The following is a 23,185-nucleotide window of genomic DNA, read 5'->3' as shown; positions in this document are numbered from 1 at the left end:
TCACAGACGACGGCAGTTGGTGAACACGTCGTGTTTGTGTCCCAGGGTCTTCAAGTGCACGCTGTGCACCTACACCACAGTGAGCCAGTACCACTGGAGGAAGCACCTGAGGAACCACTTCCCCAGTAAACTGCACACTTGCAGTCAGTGCTCCTATTTCTCAGACCGCAAAAGCAACTACATCCAGCACATCCGCACCCACACGGGTAAGTCTCCGGACTCTGCAGGCGTGTGCCTACTGCTTCATGTGGTGGGCGCTGTCTTCCAGGCGTTCGGCCCTTCCAGTGTCCGTACTGTGACTACTCCAGTTCCCAGAAGACTCACCTGACTCGCCACAAAAGGACGCACTCGGGTCAGTACTGGCAGGGATCACGGGAGAGACGTGTGTTCACCGTTGTTGTTGTCGTTTCTCACCCGAATGCTTTCTCTCTTTAGCTGTCATTGAAGTTTAACACGGTAATGTTGCTGTGATGTCATCAGTGTGTGTGGTAATGGTGACCAGAATAGATCCTGCAGAGTGGCACGAAAATCTTGGCTACATTTGGGTCCAGTTGCAAAAGTGCTCTGCAGATCTCTTCCCACCACCTTTTATAGCCCCATCACTGACTGGACTGTTCTCTGTGCAGGTGAACGTCCATTCAAGTGTGAGAGCTGCAACTATCTGGCTGCCAACCAGCACGAGGTGACCCGTCACGCACGGCAGGTCCACAATGGGCCGAAGCCGCTGGGCTGCCCGTTCTGCGAGTACCGTACTGCTGACCGCAGCAACTACAAGAAGCACGTGGAGCTGCACCTGAAGCCGCGGCAGTTCCTGTGTCCCCTGTGCAAGTACGCTGCCTCCAAGAAGTGCAACCTGCAGTACCACATCAAGTCCAGGCACAGCGGCTGTGACGTCCCCCTGGATGTCTCCAAGGTCAAGCTGCGGGTCAAGAAGCCCAGAAGCAGCGAGGTTCCAGACAAGTCAGACAACTCTTCAGGCGTCGACGAGGAATTGGACGTGGATGATCTGGACTCTGCCATCACGGCTAACAAGGCTAACAGCCCTATCAACCTGTCACTCACCAGCAGCAGCCAATCGAAAGACGGGCTGAAAAAGTCCTCTGCGAGAGAGAAAAAAACATTGAGACCAAAAAAGTCTGCTGAAGAAAAGAGAGAAACCCGGAACCAGAGAAAGACAAAGAAGAAAACTGCGGACACACAAAAACACCAAAGTGAGATGGACCGCGGTCAGGAGAAGGAGCCTGACGACCAAGTGGCAGGGGATGAATCGGAGTCTAAAGAAGTGAGGCGGATGGAGAGGAAGGTCAACAAGAACCGAAAATCCCACCCCAAGAAGGTCCAGGAAAAGATCCCAGGGAAACATGACGCTCAAGAGGAGCCTCCCACAGAGAACAGGACAGAGAAGGTTTTGGACCTTTCTCCTGAGTCCAAGGTGCCTTCAAAGCGCAGGCGTTTGACTTCCCCCGAAATCCCACCCCCCATGCCACAATCCACTCAACAACGGACCCGAAAGTCCAACCGGAAGTTGGCAACCTGCCAGCAAGATGAGGTTGGTCCATCACTTGACAGAGAAGCACCACCGGTTGAGACGGCCAACAGCAGCGACTTTGTTTCCTCGATGGAGGAAGAACCAGATCTGGAGACTTCAGCTGGACCCTGCAACGAGCAGAGCCCTGGTGGGACCGACCCCTCACTGTCTGAAGACCCTCCCACCCCCACATTCGCTGTACCAACTTCCCCCGCCTCGCTGGGGCTGCCGGCTCAGCGTCGCAAACCCACTGAAGCCGAGGAGGACGAGGGAATCCACAGCAGCCACGAGGGAGCGAGTGACATCAGTGACAGCGCCTCGGAAGGGAGCGACGACTCTGGCCTCCACAGCAACGCCACCGTGTCCAGCAAGATGGCCAACGACCCAGAAACCCCAACGGATGAGATCCCCACACCGACTGAACTCAAGAGTCACTTGTGCATCTTCTGCGATCGCACTTTCCCACTGGAGGCGGCGTATCGACGGCACCTGAACCGTCACCTGGTCAACGTCTACTACCTGGATGCCAGCAAGCAGTAGTGATGCTCAGCTTTCTTCCAAATCACAGCTAAGATTGTGGGCTCCAGAGATCATCTGCCACAGAGTGGTGTTGTAGGCCTGTCACTATGATCACGTGCTAGCCAGGCGCCACCATCCCACGACTAGCATAATTATGATTGACAGCTGAAGTGCATTCACTCTGCCATTTCACCCACTTAGTGCCTTTTGACAATCAACTTGTCTAAGAACCCGTCTGCCACACGCCGGGCCTGATGCGCCCCGATCTGCTCCACTGTTGTAAATACCTGTGCAATATTTTGTATCCAACCAAAGTTTGTCTTGTTCTGTTCACCAATAAATTTGTGAACCCCTTTGTTTTTGGTCAGCAAATCTACTCTTGCTTCTTGTCTCATTGAATGAAACCTGGCTCAGCCTCGTGGACTCCACCACTCTTGGCTGGAGTATTTTATTGAGGTAAACATTCAGCGTGAACAGCACTTTGGTGATCAGTCCAACAGGAAGTGAGGTCATAGTCATTTCAGAGCTGTTGGTCTGGCAGTTTTGTACGCAGGTGACTTTCGCAGTCGTTCGCCCCTCAGGGAGACGATGTGCGGGAGCAGCGACGGCGTCCTCAGCCCCATGTGGACGCCCTCTGGGCTGTGGAGCCGCAGCAGGGGCAGCTCACCCACCGCCGCCGTCACCGCCACCCAACCTGCGAAGGGAGCGTCACGATGACACTCGACACAACTGAACAGCTGAACCTGGCCTTCTGTGGACGGCTCTTTACCTGCAGATGACAGTGTGATGTCGCCAGCAGCCTCCAGGGGGCCTCGTCCCTCCAGCTGGAGCTCCTGGGGAACCAAGCGTGGGAAGGACTCGATTCTTTGCGCATCACCAATAGGAACCTGAAAAGTTTCAGTTTCAGATCAGAGTGCCCGAGTCAATTGACACGGTCATGTGACTCACGTACCCCCAGCAGTCGCCGCCCGGCGTGCTTTTGGTAAACCGCGTCTGCTTTTTCCAGACTGGTCACATGAACTGGTACCTGTGCGGACGCCAGAACCGAGAGCCAGCAGGACTTCTCGCCCTGACTCAGGACAGCACAGCGTCCATGAGTAACGGATGATGTCACAGCATGTGTGATGTCAAGGTCTCACCTGGAGGAAGTCGATTCTAGCAACTCCACCCACAAACAAGCTCATGCCGGTCTTCAACACAAAGGTCCTGGGGACGATGGCTTTGGTCGGAACCAGTAGCTTCACTTCCTGGTCAGTCAGGACAGCGAGGATCTGCGTCAGATGGACAAGGTCAGAAGACGGTGGGGTCGATGATGTCACCCTCAGTGGCTCACATCGCTGTGCTTCAGAATCCCGGGAGTGTCGTACAGCCAGTGGGCATCTTTCAACTCGTTCAAGGTCAACTGTTCCACTGACCTGCTGGCAGCTGAGGTCATGTCAAAGGTCAAAAAATAATCTGACACCAATTTTAGAGTCTCTCACCTGATGCATTCACCCGCTCGTCCTCCTGCTCACCAAACGCTAAAGAGTCCGGATCAAAGTCGATCTCGTCCTGATGCCTGGAGACACCAGTCCGGAATGTTCTCCCCACATGACCTGTGCGAGAGCTTGCATCAGACGAGAGACAGAGCCTCCTCCTCAGTCAGACCTAGATCTCACCAGAAAGGTAGCCATGGCGCGATGGCTTGCTCGGCTCACTTTCCACGAGCTCCTCCTTCGATCGGAGGCGCTCTCTGCGGCGGAACATGCGGTAAGGTGTCGGGTTGATGATCGGAAACCTGAGCAGGTTGAGCGTCGTCCCTGGGAAAGAGCGAAAGATGTGACGTCTGGCAGCATGTGACGCGACTTTGTGTCTGCCTTACCGGGCCAGGGCGAGATAGTGGCCTTGCTGATGACGTCACTGGCTCTAGACTTGCAGTAGTCCGACTCCAACAGAGTGTTGAAGAGCGTGGACTTGCCGGCGTTGGCTCCCCCCACCAGATAAACGTCGCCCTTGTACCTCCAGCTCGCCTGCAGACTGGAGATCAGACCTTCGATGCCGAAGCCTGTCTTGGCACTAACCAGGTGCACATCGGTCAGCTGGGCCCCAAACCCGGCATCCTGGCAGTACTGGGTGAGCTGTCGCTTGATTCGCTGGAGGTAGTTGGGGGCGTCGCCAGGGAGGACGTCGATCTTGTTTCCGATGACAACAATCTTTTTGTTGCTCCCCACCAGCTCGGGGAGATCTGGGACAATGGAGGCCGGCAGATCCAGGAGGTCCACAATGAGCAGCACCAAGGCCTTCTTGTTCCGGATCTGCCGCACAACATCGCGGTACTCCTCTGGAGACATCTGCAGGCTCAGTGCCCTCTGGTGGTGAGTCAGCAGGAAGCAGCGCTGGCAGGTGGCACCATCCAGGCGCTCCTCCTGCACCAGGGACTTGTACTTCTGGCTGGGCAGGTACCCTGGGACCTCGGGTGAGGTGCAGTGCAGAAGGGCACCACAGCCTGAACAGCACGTGTTGCTCAGAGGTTCATCCGCATCCGGAGTGCCGAAGATTTTATGCTCCCCTCTTTGTGACTTCCTCTTCTTCTTCCTCTTGGAAGCCACGAGCTCCGGATCCAGTGGGAAGTTTGCATCCTGGAACTGGATGGAGGAGTCGGGCTGCAGCTCGAGCTGGGACGCAGCCTGCAGCACCTTGATCTGGCGCTGCAGAGAGCGGATCCGCTGAAGTGGGGCGGCCGGAGGCGCAGAGGGGAGGGGTCCTGGGGGCGGCGGGTCTTCAGCCGGGTCATACTTTAGATCTGGAAGTGAAAATGTCGTCAGATGACGAGACCATCACGGAACCAGGAGGCTTCCACCCACACCTGTCAGATCGGCAAACACGAAGCGCTCCTCGAGGTTCGGATCCACGGTGCAGGTTCGCTGGCTCCGCGGTCCTGGCGTCAAACAGCGGCTTCCCAACTCCGACAGCGTCCGCGCGGAGCGAGCCGCGCTCCAGAGCGTGCGGCAGAGCGACCCGGTCCACATCCCCGAGCCACCTTGAAGCCAAGGCAGACTTGTTCCGGTGTGGAAATGACGTAACGTGACGTCAGCGGTGGTCTTATTTTGAAGGTTTCGACCAGGATGCCGTTTAATTCAGTGTTTTCTTTGAGTTCGCTCGTGCAAAGTTCGGTTCAGTAACCTCCCGTGTTAGGAGACAAGGTGACCTTTGATGATCTTCCGCTCCCCCAGATCAACATGTGGAGGTTCAGAACTTTGTTGTCCGTGACTTCTCCTCTCCGAACTCCTGCTGTCGTTGCACAGGTGAGCCGAGCCGAGCCGAACCGAACCTCGCGATTGTCAGTCTGGCCCAGGTGCCAGCTGTCAGCCTGGTGTTCCGGCAAACCTCTCCGTCCGATTCAGGGCTCGGTTCTGGTTCGCTGGTCCATTGAAAATCTATCTTTCCAGTTTATTTTTTCTTTCATTTCCAAACTTTTTCTTGGTAAACTCTGGTCATGTGTGACCTTTGAACCTGGTCCCATTCCCCGTTAACTCTTGTTTAGAGGTTTTCCTATTGATGAGACAAGACGACACCTGTCTCACACACACACACACACACACACACACACACACACACACACACACAGACATACACAGACACACACCAATGAGTGTCCGAGTCTGTCACTGCTGCCAAGGTGATGCTATTCAAACGAGCCTTGGTGGGATGGACTGTGTAAGATTTGAACCATGTCTGTGCAAGAGTGAGGACTTCTGAACCCCCCTACTGCTCTGTGACCTCAAATCAGTAACGTGTTCCCTCAGATCTGCTTCACCAGTGGTGTGAGTCGGTCTCCACCAGGGAGCCTGCACCCGCTGCGGCCCCTTTATGGATCAGTTTGAGACCCCTGGTCTACACGGACTGAAGACCTGAGCTGGTGCCATCACTACTCACAATAAGTGAGGGTTACTCGTGTTTCCAGACAAACCATCCGGAAACGACTTAACCGCTTTGGCTTCCATGCCAGACAACCGTTGTTGAGTGAAGGGATTTAGTTTTTGCTGTGTGAACACATACCTAGCAGTTTAATTCCGAGACTGGATCCACTCGCGGGAGGGTGGCAGAGACCACGTGACCATTGACCACGGCTAAATTTACAGTTCCAGGATTCGGCTTGTCCTGTTGTTCTCTGCAGCCTCGTGTCTACTCATCTAATGGACCACAGCAGATGGATGGTACCTTCTACGAGTTCCGGACCTATCGCATCCAGCCGCACCTGAACTCTGCTTTCCTGAAACTGACCGATGAGAAGATCCACCTGAGGACAGCCCACTCCAAGCTGCTAGGCTACTGGTCTGTCGAGTATGGAGGTCTAAACCAAGTTATACACATCTGGAAGTATGGTGAGCTCCTCCTGCTGACTTCCTCCTCCTCTTACTGGCCTCTCCTTGCTGACCTCCTCCCACAAACCTCCTCCTCCTGCTAACCTCCTCCTCCTCTTGGTGACCTCCTCCTCCTCCTTTTGCTGTCCTCCTCCTCCTGCTAACCTCCTCCTCCTCTTGCTGTCATCCTCCTCCTCCCTTTGTCCTCCTCCTCCTGCTAACCTCCTCCCTTTGTCCTCCTCCTTTTGCTGTCCTACTCCTCCTCCTCCTCCTGCTAACCTCCTCCTCCTCTTGCTGTCATCCTCCTCCTGCTAACCTCCTCCTCCCTTTGTCCTCCTCCTCCTGCTAACCTCCTCCTCCCTTTGTCCTCCTCCTCCTGCTAACCTCCTCCTCCCTTTGTCCTCCTCTTGCTGACCTCCTCCTCCTCCTCCTTTTGCTGTCCTACTCCTCCTCCTCCTCCTCCTCTTGCTGTCATCCTCCTCCTGCTAACCTCCTCTTCCACCTGTTGTCCTCCTCCTCCTCTTGCTGACCCCCTCCTCCTGTTGTCCTCCTCCTCCTCGTCTTGCTGACCTCCACCTGCTCCGGCTGTTCCTCAGACAGTTTCTCCCAGAGAGCCTCGGTCCGTGCTGCTCTTGCCAAAGACCCCTGTTGGATCTCTGAGTACCTCTCTGTAGCAATTCCTATGTTGACCTCTCAGGACAACGAGGTCACATACCTGCTGCCCTGGAGCAGGCTGCAAATGCCACCACAAGAGGGCGGTAAGTTCCCCCAATACGGACCAATCGACTCTCGGCTGTGACATGAGTGTGTGTGTGTGTGTACCTGTCCAGGTGTGTATGAGCTGGTCTCCTTCCAGATGCGGTCAGGCGATTCAGCAGTTTGGGGTGACAGCCTCCGATCCATGGTCACCTCGCGTGATGCGGCAGGGTACGGGAAACTGCTGGGCGTCTTCCATAGTGATGTTGGACTCCAGAGCCGAGGTACATAAGCAGAACCACAATGGGAGGTCTGGTCTGGAGGCTCATGTGTGTGTGTGTGTGTGTGTGTAGTTCACACTCTGTGGTGGTTTGAGAGTGCGGACCATCGGGCAAACCTGCATCACTCGTTCCTCTTGGACCCCAGTGTGAAGGCTGCAGGTGAGGCTGCTCTCACAATCCATGTACAGTCACTGTTCTCACTCTCAGTCACGCTCCAGTCAAGGACTGCGTCGTCCATCTGGGGGTCCAGAAGAACAAGCTCATGTTCCCCTGCAGTTTCTCCCCACTCAAGTGAGCTCCGCCCACCACTGGAGGCGTCGCTGTTGCCTTGGAAACAGACGCTGAAGCAGTAAACGTTTAGACCAAAGTGGTGTGCGCCTGAGTGTGTGTGTTCACAAGACGACAAGTTTGAGAAGATTTATTGACGTCGGTAACAGCAGGTTTTTTTTTCCAACTTTGACGGACAATCTTCATCATCATTATCATCATCATCATCTTTGTCAGTGAAGAGCTGAAGTCGGTCTGGTTTCAGCTGGACTGTTGAGGTCACCTCTTCTCACACAAGGGTCCTCAAAACTAAGAACAAAAAAATTGTCTTTTCTGATTGGCTGCTGAACAGGGAACAGGTTCAGAGTGGCCCACATGCGCCAGTACAAATAAATAAAATCTAAAAATAGAATTAAAACATTTAAAAATCACCAGTACTCATACATGAAATGATTCGGATACTTCATCAGCAATTCAGTCGATGAACCTCACTTCTGGTTCAGTGGCGCCGCCTGCTGGATAACAGGAGTGAGAACATGGCGGCGGCGCGGCCACACGTTCAAGTCCAGCTTTAAAAGGTGACACCCCCTGCTGGAAATACTTTGCATTGACTGGCAAGTGGCGGTTGACTCCGCCACAGGAAGAAAGTCTGTGTGAGTGAGTGTGTCAGCAGGTCACATGACACTCTCTTGGAGGCGGTCGACGCCGCAGGCTCCCTGCGCTGAGCTCGACATGGAAACGTTGACGGCTACGTCTCGCCGTTTGATTGACGGATCTTTTGAGTGGTAGTCGTCCGACTGGTCCTTGGCAAAGTTCACGAAAACCTGGAGACAAAAAAAAACAAGTGAGGTCAAATCTTTCGTTTGTCATACATTCATGAAGGCGTCCTTTACATAAACACACACAGATCTAGATACAACATTGAATGCGGACTACAGTCACCACGTGGCTGAGAGTGAGTACCTGGTCCAGCGTGGTCTGAGTCACAGAGTAGTCCTCTATCTTGAGTGTGTGTTTGTTTTTGGCAAGTATGGAGAAGATGTGGGCGAGGGAGGTGAGGGAGGAGGGCAGCTGGTACTGCAGCATGTTCCGGTGCGTCTCCTTCAGCGTGCTGCCGCTCAGCTCGCTCTCGATGAACTTCATCACCGGGACCAGGTCGGGATCTGGACCCGCCACCCGCAGGATGATGGTGTAGCCGTCGCCGAACCTGGACAGAGCGGGAGCAGTTGAGCCGAGTCAGCGCCGGCGCACACGTGCCAGTGGGTCTTACCTGTTCTTCAAGTGTTGGACACTGCCGAGACATCTGAACCTGCCGTTCACCATTATGGCCATCCGGGTGCAGAGAGCCTCACACTCCTCCATGCTGTCTCACACGCACACACACACACACACACACACACACACACAGAGCAGTGAGTCCATGCTCTCGGCAGTGGGCGGGGCCTGGGCTCACCTGTGAGACGTCAACACGACCGATCGTCCCTCCTTGATGACGCTGTGGATGCAGTTCCACAGGGCCCGGCGAGCTTTGGGGTCCATCCCTGTGGTGGGTTCGTCCTGTCACCAGCAGAACCGCAGAGTTCAGGTTTGCCCACAGGTGCAGGAGGAAGCAGAGGGAGAAGGTGAGGAGGAGAGGGAGCAGTGGCATTGCCCCCTCTGTAGCTGTGGACTCCCCCTGAACTGGCTCTCAACCCTCCAGCGGTTCTTCCATCCGACTGTTGAGGCTCTGGGCTGCAGTTTAATCTCCCGTTACATCACCCCCCCGCCCCTCTGCTCTCTGGTTGGTCAGGGCACGGGTTGTGCAACACAAGTGTGCGTGTGTGTGTTACCAGGAAGACGACGGGCGGCGCTCCGATCAAGGACATGGCGGTGGAAAGTTTCCTCAGGTTCCCGCCGCTGTAGCTCCCTGCGGCCTTGTCCGCATATTTGAGCAGACCAAGCTTCCTGATGCCCCAGTCTGCCACCTGTCAATCATGCACCTTCATCACCATCGCCCTCCTCCCTGTGGCAGACCATGGCCAGCAGCGCCACTCACGTCACAGACTTGGTCTTCGGGGACCCCTCTGAGGACGGCGTACAGCTCCAGGTGTTCTCTGCCGGTCAGCAGCTCGTTGACGGCGTCAAACTGCGGGCAGTAGCCCATGTTCTGGTGCACCTGCTCGATCTCTCGCAGGATGCTGGACACACGCATGAAGACGGTCAACTCACTTGAACCGTGCCAGGTCCTCGTGGATCACATCGGTGCAACCACTCAGAATCTGTCTAATCCTGTTAAGCTGCTGCTGAGGCGCCAGCAAACAACAACAATTCTGGGGTCACTTCAGGTCGCCAGCCCTGACCTCACCTTTTCCCAGCCAGGAAGGCCTCGCCGCTGGTCACCATCGTGTCACCGGTCAGCATCTTGAAGGTGGTCGTCTTGCCGGCACCGTTTACACCGAGGAGCCCGAAGCACTTACACACACAAACAGGGTTAGACACAGCCCCAGAGGAAGCCCTGGCGCCAGGGTGTGGGCGTGCGCCTCACCTCCCCTCGGGGGATCCCCACACACAGCCGATCCACCGCCGGCTTCTGCTTCCTCTTGAACACCTGTCACAAAAGACGATTTCACTTTCGGGTCCTAAGGTCATGTGTGTTGCCTTTGGAGGAGCAGACCTTCGTGAGCTGCCGCATCTCCAGGATGTCTCCGCGTCCAAGCCCGTGAATGACCCGGTGTCTCTCCCGGGCCACGTCCTCGTCCTCCTCACCCAGAGCTCCCAGCTTGTTGAGTTTGCTGACGGGTCTGTGGAGGACACCGATGTCAGGAGGCACTGAGTGTGAGAGGCAGCATGTGTGCACGCGACTTACCTCGGTTTGATGCAGAATCTGAACTGGATCAGAACCGTGATGATAAAGAAGACCACTCCCTCCACCGCCATGGCAAAGAGGTTCTTCCCGACCATGTCCCACTCCAGAGGTGAGCGGAACCTGTTCTCGCCTGCACCACAAATAGACTCTCAGCTGTGTGTGTTGTGTGTCTGTGGGCATACTATTCCTGTGTGGACCGATCTTTGACAAGACACTGATCTTATGAGGACATTTTGACTCATGAGGCCGGTCCACACACGGTTTGAAGGGTGAAAACATCAAAATAACTGGGTCAGTATAACAGGGTTTCAGTGTGGTTCAGAGTCCTGGTTCAGGTGAGCCATGCGTTTTGGATGATTAGGTTTAGGGTGAGAGGCTGGGGAAAGGGTTATGGCAATGAGAGGTCCTCACAAAGATAGGAAGACAAACGTGTGTATTTTCGTGGGTGTTACCAAATCTCTCCAGGGCGTCAGCCATGGCCTGGTTCTTCACCATGTCGATGAGTCCTCGGCCGAGACAGAAGTGTGGGAAGATGAGCAGCACGTTCTTCAGGATGTCATTGATGCCTCCAATCTCCTGCACACAAGCGCAGACAGGGTGAGCGACGGCTGGCAGCCCGTGACACCGGGCGTCAGACACAGGGCTCACGTTGTTGCCAAATAGCTCCATGACGAAGGTGGAGATGGAGCCATTGATTCCGATGAGGATGTTGACGCTAGTCAGGACGACGTACGCTGTGCTGGGAATGGTGAAGAAGAAGGAGGCGGGGTACATGAGCGGCGTGATGGACCACCTGCAGGAAGTAAACACAGGAAGTGAGCAGAGAATAAAAGACCGTGCATGTGTGTGTGTGTGTACCCATAGAGGAGCAGCAGCAGAGCCAGGACTGGCAGGTTTGTAGACGACACATAAGCTTTTTGTTGGAAACAGATGAAGATGAGGACGACGAGCGTCGCAGGGACGACATAGTTACACTGGAGAGAGTCAGACAGGTGAGAGCCGGCAACACACAAGCATGGCCCCTGGCACAGGCCCTCCCACACACACACCATGTCCCAGGTGAAGTTGGCCAGCCAGTACAGCAGGGGGTGCACTCCACTGATGAACTGCATGTGCTTCGACTTGTTGACCCGCTCCTGAATGAGGAAGACCACAAAGCTGGCGGGGACGAAGGACATGGCGAAGATCACGCAGATGGACACCAGGACGTCCACGGAGGTCGTGACCCTGCGCACACACAACTGTTGGACTCCGCGCCTCAGTGTGTGTTACGTGTGTGTGTGTTGACTCACAGTGCCACCTGGGACAGCTGCTCCTTGGTCAGGTTGAGCGGGTGGTTGAAGGCTCGGATCCCGTACTTGCTGGGGTCGTGACCTTCAGGCAGGTTGGCTCGCAGGATGCCGTTGCTCATGACGTTGATGAAGGCGCCGATGCTGTGCCAGCCTTTGTTGTTGAACCACACCTGAGCCACACATCAACCGTCACTCCAGCGTCATCCACCACCATCACCACCCCGGACCTTCTCACCTTCACGTTGTTTTTGGTGTCCAGGCCGTTGATGAACCCCGAAAGACTGTCCAGGAAACGATCTGCGGCGCCCCCCTGTGGCCGACGAGACTCATTATCACGTCACAAGCCATGCACATGCAGCGCACTCCCAAACAAGCCAACTCACCTTCCGCAGCTCAAAGATCTTTCGGACTCGATGAATGGCATCGTCCACTTCGTCCGCCGGCGGAAGAACCTGCGTGCTCCTGGCGCCGAGCGAGAACCCTCCGTAGCTGTGACAGGACCGCAGTGTGTGTGTGTGTGTTGTTGACTAACAGCTGATTAGATCATCAAGCACTCATCAACTACTCACCGAAACTCGTTGACCCAGACTTTGTTTTTCAAGCTGAAGGGTAGAGAACACAATGGTTTTACAATGTTGTGCTAATGTGAGTGAGTGAGTGAGTGAGTCCTGATGTGGATAAACTGACACTGTGTTGCGCGGTAGGCAGCGCCTCTGTGTGTGTCTGCAGAGACGTGTATAGAGAGAGCCCTAGTGGTGCGAGAGTAAAGTGCCCCTTCTAGTGTGTTTTTTCCATCTGCCCAAACATATCTTATGTGTTTTGCTACCTGAAATATACCATAACATTTGTAAATCTAAACGAACCAACAGTCCTCACAATAATGTTTTACTTTCTGGCTTTTCTTGGCACCGTTCCCCTAAAATGTGTCAGTGTGAGTCACCTCTTCCCGATGATCTGGGCATATGTCTTCACCAAATAGTCAGAAATGTTTCTTCCAGTCAAATTCTGCAGCGTGTCGGAGGCGCTCAGCTTCATCTGCACGCACACACACGCAGACATTATTAGATAATGTACATTATTAGATAATGTACTTGAATGTGTGCACACAGAGGAACAGCACAGCTCACCTCAGGAGGGGGGAGTCCTCCGGCTCCAGCTGGACAGTCAGGCAACATCTTCTTCTTCCCACCACAGCTGCAGAAGCAGCCGGGCGACGGCTCCTCCATGGTCCAGTTTCCAGAGCTGAAGATCTCCTGCACACTCTTGGGGACTTCAGGCCAGCTCCAGTCCTCGTCCCCCATGGTACACGGGGCGTCTCTGTGGACAGCAGGACAAGGTCCAGTCGCTACCTGAGCAGAGACGGTGAAATGATGTCCATGTGATGTCGTGCGAGTCTTACGGGATTGGAGTTCCCTCCATGCAACGGGTCCCAAGACCTGGAGCGTCCAAGAGAGAGTCCAGAAGCTTCTGTGTGCTCACATCCCCCGGAGCGTCGTCACTGACACACGGACACAATGAAATGTCAGAATGAAAATTCATACTCCTTTTTTTTTTTTGTCTTGGGTCTCGCCACACCTGAAGAAAGTGACCTGGTCCTCGTACATCCAGGGCTGCAGTTCCAAACTTGGGTACTTTCCAAAGGGAGGGACGATGAGACTGAAGACCAGAGCGATGCAGACGAAGACGGCTGGCAGGACGATCTGGAGGAACAGGGACGTCAGTGAGGTCAGCGGCCAATGAGACCCGAGCGGCACGTACCTGAGCGAAGAAACCCTTCCTGGAGCGCCGGGCGTACAAGAACCGCTTCCACATGAGCGCCACAAACTGCTGCCTTTTCAGGCTCCACCCCTTCACCTGGTACGAGCCTTTACCTGGCGAGAGCCGGAGCCACTCCGCATCCCGGGACTCTGTCACATGACGCGAAGCAGCGTCAGTCACATGACCTCAGGCCCTCTGCGTGCGTGCACGTACCTGGGTCTCCATCCGAGTCATTGCCCTCGTTCTCATCAGTCAGCGGTCGCAGGCAGCTCTGAGGGTCTCCGCCTCCGAAAGCATGAGCTCTCCTCCGCCGGGGAACAGGAAGGGTTCCGTCTACACACACACACACACACAGATTAGAGGAGAACACGGTTCCACGGTGTACAGCTCAGGGTTAAAGCGCTCACCTGAGGGCACCTCCGTGTCCACGCCATTGTCTTCAGCCACTTTTAAGAAAATCTACAATGAAGGACAGAGTCATGTGACTTCAGCCGTGGCGGTGCGATGACGTCACCCTACCTCCTCCAGTGTGGTGTCCGACACGCCGTAGCTGGAGATGTTGAGCTCAGACAGTTTCTGGTCCAGATCTTTGAAAAGCGCCACAAAGGCACCGTCTTTGGCTGCACTGTAGGGCAGCACGTAGGTGATCTCATGGCCCAGGTCCTCCACCAGCCGGGCCGCCGGGACGTGATGGAAGACCACAGAAGACACAGCAGCAGCCTCTGGTGGAGCCATGGGAGCCTGCGGTGCCAGGCCCTGTTCTGGGGGCACCAAGGTCAAAGTCAAGGGAAAGTGGAGGCTATGAGGTTACGCAGGTGGCTGAAGCTTACCGACGGTCGCCGCCTCACTCTCATGGTCGCTGCCGAGACCGGCGTCACTGCTGCTGACCGAGGAGCACTCACCCTCCTGAGACACCAACACCACATTAGCTGTGCGTTTCAGAATACACACTGGCATATTTGGGAATGGGGACACATTTTTGGTGTCCCCAATTTGATAAGTCTCAATCTGAGTATTAAAAAATCACTAGGTTTCTCTTGTCCTGGTTATATTTATCCATGTGTTTCGGATGGTTAGGTTTAAGGGGAGAGGCAGGGGAAAGGGTGATGGCAATGAGAGGTCCCCACAAGGACAGAGATTGAAACGTGTATGTGTCTATCCCACCTTCTTGATGAAGGACACGGTGCTGGTGGAGTTCCTGCAGGAGCTCAGTGAAGCCTCTGGTTCCGGCTCTGGCTCCTTCTTCACCAAGGTCAGGTAGTATCCGGTCCCCAGCTGGTTTTTCAGGTAAAGCGAGGAGCCAACGCAGCACAGCTTGCCGTGTGAGATGATGGCGATCCGGTCTCCCAGGATGTCGGCCTCGTCCATGTGGTGCGTGGACAGGATGATGGTGCGACCTGGTGATGGTTCGCCGTCAGAAGAGAGGTGGCTTCAGGACCAGCACCCTGGACTCACCTTGCCGGTACTTCAGCAACAGGTCCCAGATCCCGCGGCGGGCGTAAGGATCCACGCCAGCCGTAGGTTCGTCCAGGATCACCACCTTGGCCCCGCCCACGAAAGCCAGTGCCACGCTCAGCTTCCTCTGCATCCCCCCCGACAGAGTGCTGGTTCTAGCGCCGCGCTTGTGCGGCAGGCCTGTGTCCTGCAGGATCTGCTCGATCTCACGCTTCACCTGCTCCTCTCCCAGACCTTTCAGTCGAGCATAGAACCAGATGTGCTCCTCCACCGTCAGCCTGCAGGGGAAGCCACGCGTCAATAGTCGACAGGACCCGGGCAGCGAAACCAGACCCGCAGACTCACATGCTGAAGAGGACGTTGTGCTGAGGACAGACGCCCAAACTCTGGCGGATGGCGCTCAGGTCACTGCGGATGTCTCTGCCCAGAATGTAGGCGGTGCCAGAGGTGGGGGGGAAGAGCCCAGTGAGGATTGACCTGCAGGGAGGCACAGCAACACTTGAGCCAGACACAAGAACGACCTGGGACCACTGGTGGCAGCACAAGCTTACATGGTGGTGGTCTTGCCAGCTCCGTTGTGACCCAGAAAAGAAGTGATCTGCCCCTCGTAGAAGCCCAGCGTCAGTCCGTCCACCGCCAGCTTCTTCCCGTGACGGTAGACCTTCACCAAGTTCTCAATGTAGACACCCAGGTCCAGGTGGGCCGGCTCCTCCTCCACACACACGGCTGTGCACAGACAACTGTGTTCAACACTGAACAAGCTCCAGCACTGTCTGTAGATCTGCACCTGCAGCGTTTCCCGCTCGGTTTAGGGGAACTTTACTGGACTTCTCCTCTTTGTCTCCCAGCCAGTATGACCTGGTGAAGGGGAAGAACCAGGGCCTGGGGATGCCGTACTGACCTGCACACAGAAGCTCAGGCTCAGCACCGGCAGGGCGAGCGGAGCAAGAGCGGGTCGTGACCAAGGCTCACCAGGGAAGACTGCTTCGATGTACCAGGTCAGGACGCCGTACAGGAAGGAGTCCACGTACATCATCAGAATGGCGGTGCGCAGGCTGAAGTCATCCTCCTCCAGGGGACTGGCCAGCAGGTTGCCCCACTGGATCCCAACCCCCTGCTCCTCAAACAGAGCAAAGTACTCGCAGCCGAATCCGAATGCCACCGGAGATAAAAGGCTCTGCAAGAGGGGGAGCGTGAGCGAAGCCAACTGCTGGCCGTGAGGCGGCTCTCACTGTGCGCCTGTTTACCGCAAACACTTTGGCCCCAAAGCCGATGTAGTCCTGCCAGGCCACGCACAGCACATATGGCAGGTAGAGGGTGAAGTAGATGATGCCACCACAGGCCGCCGCCAAATTGGCGCGTGCGAAGGCTGTGCTGAGGAGGAAACACTGCATGATGGTGACCACACCGAAGGACGCCAGAAAGAGGAAGACCACACCCGGGTCGCTGTAGGGAAGGAGGTTCCCCTTCTGGACACACAGAGCGACAGACGTCAAGTGACTGGAGGAGGAGTCGGACTTGAGCTGTGGTGTCACCTTGAGCAGCAGCACCAGCAGCCCTGCACTGATCAGCAGCGGAACCAGACTGCTCAGGAACCAGCTGAACCACAGGATGCCATTGTTGAGGCCCATGATCCTCATGGTCTCCTTAAGCCGGGCCTCCTTCTCGTACACCACACTCTTCAGGATGATGGCCACCGAGTACATCCACGCCAGAGTCATGAAGAGCGGCATGGAGCGGCTCATGACGCGCAGGAAGCTGCACAAACACACACATGTCACAAACCTCCTGGTCTTCAAGGTCAGCGAAGCTCAGGCACTGACATGTCGTCCACATAGCAGGGGTACGGCATCTGCTGGATGTAGACCCCCGTTTTCTCTCTGATGCCGGTCAGCGCCCGCACGATGGCCTGCTCCACCACGTCCTGCAGGTATGAGAAGCCGCCCCAAATGTAGCGCATGTCCTCGAAGGGGTCCGCCCGAGGACCCGGGTCCCAGTACCTGTGGGGGCAGACTGCATGACGACCTGTGTGTGCAAAAGTGTGCGATCGTGTTGGGCCATTACGCGTCTTTGATCTTGTTGGTCCGCTCCACGTTGTCGATGTCCATGCGAATCTTGTAACTGATATTGCTGGGAAGCTCCGTGTCATTGAGGCTCACGTCCGGAAACACAATCCCGGCCCAAAACTTGCGGTCCTCCAACAGAACCATTGACTTGTTGACCAGGTGCTCCTCTGTGGGGACTGGTTCCAGCTTGTCCAGGTTCACACACTAAGGAGGGGTCAAAGAGGGTCAGGAGCCCTCTGGTGGCTGACGCGACTCACTGCAGGGCAGAAACTGACCTCCATGAAGCGCGAGATGCTGAGGATGGCCTGGTCCGTCTCATTGAACACGTCCCTCCAGGTGATGGCACTGCCTGCGGGCCGCGTGTCATCAGCCTGCTTTGCCAGGAAGCTGGAGACGTCGGAGACGGTCCACTGGGTGGACGCGAGCTGCGCTTGGAAGACGGCAGCCGTCACGTTGTTCCTCAGCATGGTCTGATGGCCCAACAACACACTTCAGCGTTGTTGCTCGCTGTCTGACAAACGTGGATTTAGACTGGACTTCAGTACCATAGCTACATTACCCGGATTAGGTCCATCTGCTCGCTGTTCTCCAGGAAGTTCCAGACCTTAGGTCTCATCTCCTCCCACATTCCCCCCAGGTCCCGAAAAACACCGAGCTCCTGGAACGTCCGGTTCACCTGCACACACACACACAGTCAGAAAAACAGTCAACGTCCCAAACCTCAAATTGCCAAACAGGGTCTGCACCTCAAGGATGACCCGCTGTGTGGCCGGGGTGTGGGGGGTGTAGAGGATCTTCCCCATCAGCAGTGGCTTCACCGCGGTCCAGATCATCCGAGACATCGGGTTGGAATCCATGCTCTTGATCAGACTGTTGCAGTAGGGGGCTGCACATACATTCACATGTCTGACTTGGTCTTGTCAGAACCAGCTGTGTTCTGGTCATGAAGTCAGGACTCACTGGTAGTGTTGTCGTAGACGGACGTGGACTCGTCGTCGCTGCTGTTGTTGTGGTTCCCAAAGAGAGCCTTGTAGTTGCTGTCCTCATACCAGTTCAGAGACTTGATCTGTAGTCCGCCCCCTTCTGGGTGGCCGCACACAATGCGGGACACAGCCTGGTACAAGATGCTTGGAGATGAGGTGGCGTTCCGGGTCAGAAACAGAATCTCATTCCTTAGATCGATCCAGCTCTTCATCCCGGCCATCTGGACACATGCGGGAGGGAAAACAACGTTCACCAGGTCTGAAGAAGTTCCATGATCCGACAGCAACGTCTTTAATGCGATCACTGCAAATGCACTTCTCCTGATTCAGCATCCACTGAGCAACAACAAAGCACATCTGTCACATGTTTCCTGTGCGGGTGTGTGTGTCAGAGATAACCCCGTGGTTAAGGCAAACATCTGGGTCAGCAGAAATGAACTTTCCTCTGGTATTTCATTGGTGGAGACTCTGACAGGGAACCAGAACCTCACTAGAACCTGGAACCAACAAGAGCCCACTGATCTTTGATCCGAGCAGCATTTCAACACCAGAACCAGAACCCTGCTGGGCACAGCGCTTGAGAGTGTGTGTGTGTGTGTGTGTGTGTATGTGTGTGTTTGGAGGGAAGAGCAGGAGGTGGTCTCCTCATGAGATCTCTTTACTCAGCTGACACCGGCGCCATCACTCGGCTCAGCAAACCCATTCACCCAGCAGACTAGGACACGGGGACCGCTCTGCAGAACCTTCTCTGACCCATGTTCCCTGATGTGTGCATGCTGCGGGTGGGTACCTCCACTGCCAGTGACCCCAGATTCTCCAAGACTTTGTTGGTTGCTGTGGCGACACGTTTGACAGCTTCGGGGTCGGACCTCACATCCCTCTGAAACACAAACCCGAACACTTCAGGCCAGCAAACGTCACAAGGTGGGCACGTCAAGTCTTGACAAGCCACCTTCACCAAGATTTAGTGGGTTACAACATCAGTGAAATTAGCTTATTATAACAAGCCACTTGTTTTGGATGGTTTAGGGGAAAGGCTGTGGAAAGGGTTATGCCAATGAGAGGTCCTCCTTTTATGTTTTTCTTTGTGCGTGATAAGACTTGCTCGCCCACAAACTTCCACCCTCACTCACACATTTGCTCACTCGCTCACCCACTCCATTCATCCATTCATCATCTCACTCGCTCACTCCCCCACTCGCTCATAGCGCGCTCGCCCGCTGAGAACTTACCCGAATGGGTTTGAAGAAGTCCAGGTTGCTGCGGAAGTGCTGCTCAGCCCGGTCCAGCCAGGGAACCGGCGCCAGACACACCACTTCCTGGACCAGCATCGACACGCCAAGGTCTGAGATGGTAACATAGTCCTGGAATCTCCGTATTCCCTTCTTCCTGGGACACATGTCCCTGAGATGGACCCCGAAACCTTTGAGGATGACCTGAGAGAGGGGGCAGAGATGATGGGGTCACTGAGCATCAGCAGAGTGAGCGTGAGCAGAGCTCCTCACCTTCTCCAGGTCCACGTCAGCATCCATGATCTTTTGCACGGCGTCTTCTGGCAGAGATGCATTTTTCAGCAAAAAGTCTGAGAACATCTCGTCGTCCCGCAGGAAGTGCTTCAACTTGAACCCTGCAGGGCGACAGGTGATTGGAACCTGATACATTCCCAGACATTATGCACAAAGGAGCCTGGCTGACGTGGGCCGGGCCACTGTTCCACAACCTTCTACTTTGGGGCTTCTAGTCTGCACACGTCCGCAGGAGCGGCAGTGTTTGCTCTTTACAGGACAAACCCCCCGCCCACGCTTCCGTCCTCGGCAGGTTCTGACAGGCTGCCACGCGGCAACTGGGTCGGGACCTCGTGAGACCTGAGCCATCTCTTCACCAGACCAGCGTGTCCACGACCAGACTTCGCTTCAGCAGATCAAGACATCACGGTCTGGGCCTGGTGAAGCCCAGCTGAGCGACCAACCCTCACAGCGAGGGAAGAGTCCGTTGGTCCTGAGCCGTTAGACGCTCGATAGACGAGCACCAAGGACTTGAAACAGATGTGGCCAGCGGGCCAGTGTCGGTTGTAGAGCTGCTGACAAGATGACACACTCGTACCTGATCTGCTGGACTGGAGCGCCCCAAGAGCCTGAGCTAGGTCCTTGAAACCTTCCAGACTTCGGTCGTTCTGACTGTACAGCAGAATCTTCTTCACGTCTGAGAATAGGCGGGAGATTCTGGAGACAAACACAAGAGCAGACATTTGTCTTCCTGTCTTAGTAAGGACCATCATTGACATAACCCCTTCCCCAGCTTCTCCCCCTAAACCTAACCATCCAAAACAAATGGCTAAACTTAACCTTTACTCTTAACCAAACTAAAACCCATTTATAATAACCAAGCTATTTTAACCCTCAACATGAGGCTTGACAAAGTGAGGACCTGCAAAATGTCCTCACTCAGTTGATAAAAAAACTCATACAGGTTCTCACAAAGATGGAAGTAGAAGAACACATGCGCACACACAGACACGTTTGTACTGCTATCCCCGTGGGGACACTGGGATTGACAAAACCCTTTCCCCAGCTTCTCACCCTAAACCTAACCATCCAGAAGACATGGCTAACCTGAACCAGAAGTCTGAACCAAACTGAAACCCAGTTATAATGACCCAGTTATTTTGAAGTTTTGATCCTCAAATTGAGGTTTGGACCTGTGGGGACCGGCAAAAGGTCCCCTTGAGGTCATGAGGTCCCCACCAGGACAGTGTGTTGTCAGGAATTGGTCCACACGAGGCAGTATGAACGAGCATACCCACACTCAGGCACCACACACACACTCAACTCACATGGAGTCGTTGAAGTTGCCAACAACACCCGGCGACTCGCCGGGCGTCGGGCTGCGGAAACACGGGTTGTTGGCATTGCAGAGGATTCCCTGTATCCATGGTAACGTGCCAGCCGACGGCATCGCCTTGTTGGGGAAGTGACCTGTGGATGGAGGAGAGCTGAAGGTCAGTGAGTCACCTTGAGTTTTCTTCTGACCAGTACGCAATGACATGCTACTGCGTGCTTCCTGACCTGCCATCTGTCAACGGTAGGTTTTATCAACGTGGCATTATCAGACTGCTGCGTTGGAACTTGAACGCATCCTAGATGAACACCAGATAACCTCCAGTGAGGAGCAGCGACAGGTGGTGGGAGCATCGCTCCACCTTTACCACCAGGCTAATCGCTGGAGATAAGATTTCAGATTTCCTGAGGACACCGGAAAGCAGCACCTCGCGGGCCTGAGTCACATGACCGCAGTCATGGCTCGACCAGAAGAGGTGTCGTTTTTTTGTTTGTAAACACAATCAGCTGTGGTCAGCTAGGGTCAAAGGTCAGCGACACCAGTGGGTGGCATGACTCAGCCATGTTCCCAAGTCATCTTGACGAACCCGGAGAGAGAGAGGGGATCGGCACTGGCGGCGGACTCGTCAGGACTCGCCTGGACTCGTCCGTGAATCACGACTCAAACATTCCGCAGTAGAAGTGAAACCCGCCGCCTCCAGAGAGCAGAGACAAACGTGACTGGGGGCGGCGACATCCTGCTGCGGACACGCTCACTTAGCGCGGGTAAACAAACAAACATGCGAGGCGACAAACGTGGCAAAGTCCAGAACCAGGAAACAGAACAAAGTCCGGACCAAACCTGACGTTCCTGAACGCATCACACTGATAAAAGACAGCGGCTGTAAACTGATTGTTGGCTGTCAATCAGCTAATAAACCTGCTGATATCAGAACATCCCGCAGGCCGAGGTCCAAAAGCACCAGAAGAAAGGGAAACCAGTCGCATTTGAACCTGGGGGATGGGTTGGGGTTGGGGTGGGAGCGGGTCTATTGGCGGGCTCCTAGAACTGGGTCCAACTCGGTCAGCGTGTTGTCATGCTGGACGGTTACACACACACACAGACTCACACTCATGCTGCTCATACGGCGGGTAGTTGAGTCTGACGGCGATGAGGATGAAGAAGATGAAGAGCGGCCACACAATCTCTACCAGGAGCTGAAGCTGGAGGATACAAGATGGAGGACAGTCACACGAGAGTTGTCTCACATACACAGCAGCAAACTTCCCCTGGTTATTGATTATTGACAGAGGATCAATAGTTTCCACGTAAAAGACGCTACTGTTTTTAGCATAGATCTTCCTCCCCATCATGATGTATCGAGACAACCGCAGGGACGAGTGCACGGCAACAACAACTACGATTCTCATCTTCATCTGTGTGAGTGTCTCACCGTCTGTCGTCGTCTGTACACAAAGTTCTTCCACAGCAGCAGACCCAGCTGGGTAGACACGGACATGTCTTCGGTCGTCTGTGGTCTGCCAGCCCAGCTCCAGGTTCAGCCAACAAACTGAGGAGAGGTCAAAGGTCAGAACACCAGCGCACACAGAGATAATGAAGCTGCTGATCTCACATTATCAGAGATAAATGAGAGCTGCTCTTAACCCTTGGAGCGCTGCACACGCAGACCTTGTCAGGACAGTGGGGGGAAATCAAACCTCCAACCCCAAACCCTGCGAGTGTGACGTCATCGTGGATTTAACACCTTTGTCTTGCATGCACAGTAGGGGGTCACAACTGTAAGTGAACCCCCACACTCGGTCGATGGAGTGAACCACGAGATCAGACTTCCTGAACCAACCACTCGCTGATCTCGTCATAGAAGTCGAGGCGATGACCTCTGACCTCGGAGTTTCAACATTTGGATCCGCAACTGAGAACTGATTTGGGGATAATTGAGCAGCGATCCAAGCGGCGGCGGCTGTAACTGCACTGAAACTTAGTCGAAAAGCGGGAGTAAACTCGAGTTCTCAACTTCGCAGCAGAGAGTCTGTCTGTCGTCAACATAGAGCCTCTGACCGGAAGTTTACAAACGCGAGGAACGGAATGAATTTACGAGTTGTTTTGGCTGCGAGCGAGGAACTACAGCGGAACTGCAACAACTTGGTCAAAACACCTGAAACTTACCTGGTCCAGCCGGACCGGGACTCGGGTTCGCAGATGTGACCGATGACGGTTCGGGGTTCGGGGTTCTCAGGTGTTCGGGTTCCGGAGTCCCGCAGACGGTCTTGCAACTCCGGAGTCTCGGTCTTCATTGAGCATCAAAGCGCCGCTG

The 23,185-nt window shown here is 54.9% G+C and overlaps 4 protein-coding genes across 4 annotated transcripts in view; 2 read left to right on the top strand and 2 right to left on the bottom strand.

Annotated features, from left to right (window-relative positions):
• Positions 1-2,509, top strand: part of rest (RE1-silencing transcription factor) — a 5,264-nt gene extending 2,755 nt beyond the window's left edge. Inside the window, exons 4-6 of the mRNA XM_053878705.1 lie at positions 46-206; positions 269-352; positions 627-2,509. Coding sequence (XP_053734680.1) covers positions 46-206; positions 269-352; positions 627-2,068 — 1,687 coding nt within the window. The 3' untranslated portion in view covers positions 2,069-2,509. The remainder of the gene's footprint in view (positions 1-45; positions 207-268; positions 353-626) is intronic.
• noa1 (nitric oxide associated 1) lies at positions 2,394-5,190 on the bottom strand. The gene is made up of 9 exons (XM_053878706.1): positions 4,893-5,190; positions 3,909-4,829; positions 3,706-3,846; positions 3,529-3,642; positions 3,381-3,472; positions 3,187-3,318; positions 3,000-3,116; positions 2,817-2,934; positions 2,394-2,741 (listed from the first exon to the last, which is right to left on the bottom strand). Exons 1-9 carry the CDS (start codon positions 5,053-5,055, stop codon positions 2,563-2,565), a joined length of 1,977 nt encoding a protein of 658 aa, XP_053734681.1. The 5' UTR covers positions 5,056-5,190; the 3' UTR covers positions 2,394-2,562.
• Positions 5,153-9,128, top strand: nipsnap3a (nipsnap homolog 3A (C. elegans)). The gene is made up of 6 exons (XM_053878718.1): positions 5,153-5,331; positions 6,204-6,411; positions 6,987-7,148; positions 7,221-7,370; positions 7,440-7,526; positions 7,586-9,128. Exons 1-6 carry the CDS (start codon positions 5,266-5,268, stop codon positions 7,660-7,662), a joined length of 750 nt encoding a protein of 249 aa, XP_053734693.1. The 5' UTR covers positions 5,153-5,265; the 3' UTR covers positions 7,663-9,128.
• Positions 7,682-23,185, bottom strand: LOC128767020 (phospholipid-transporting ATPase ABCA1-like). Its single transcript, XM_053878697.1, has 49 exons — positions 23,038-23,185; positions 22,304-22,420; positions 21,980-22,073; positions 20,867-21,008; positions 20,137-20,255; positions 19,539-19,660; positions 19,266-19,469; positions 18,824-18,913; positions 18,011-18,254; positions 17,797-17,936; positions 17,610-17,726; positions 17,326-17,520; positions 17,049-17,254; positions 16,808-16,984; positions 16,520-16,742; positions 16,232-16,453; positions 15,957-16,161; positions 15,772-15,885; positions 15,536-15,710; positions 15,330-15,461; positions 14,985-15,262; positions 14,694-14,926; positions 14,360-14,435; positions 14,049-14,290; positions 13,937-13,988; positions 13,743-13,862; positions 13,530-13,678; positions 13,347-13,471; positions 13,171-13,269; positions 12,899-13,088; positions 12,712-12,806; positions 12,341-12,373; positions 12,155-12,260; positions 12,007-12,081; positions 11,772-11,941; positions 11,529-11,706; positions 11,338-11,453; positions 11,128-11,272; positions 10,932-11,055; positions 10,480-10,609; positions 10,288-10,414; positions 10,159-10,221; positions 9,979-10,085; positions 9,670-9,811; positions 9,464-9,598; positions 9,088-9,191; positions 8,905-8,997; positions 8,598-8,841; positions 7,682-8,458 (listed from the first exon to the last, which is right to left on the bottom strand). The coding sequence occupies exons 2-49, from the start codon at positions 22,367-22,369 to the stop codon at positions 8,309-8,311; spliced, it is 6,888 nt and encodes a 2,295-aa protein (XP_053734672.1). The 5' UTR covers positions 22,370-22,420; positions 23,038-23,185; the 3' UTR covers positions 7,682-8,308.

This window comes from Synchiropus splendidus, chromosome 11 (genome assembly GCF_027744825.2).
Source record: "Synchiropus splendidus isolate RoL2022-P1 chromosome 11, RoL_Sspl_1.0, whole genome shotgun sequence".
NCBI lineage: Eukaryota > Metazoa > Chordata > Actinopteri > Syngnathiformes > Callionymidae > Synchiropus > Synchiropus splendidus.
Note: the sequence above shows the minus strand (reverse complement) of the source record. Positions and strands in the feature narration are given on the sequence as shown.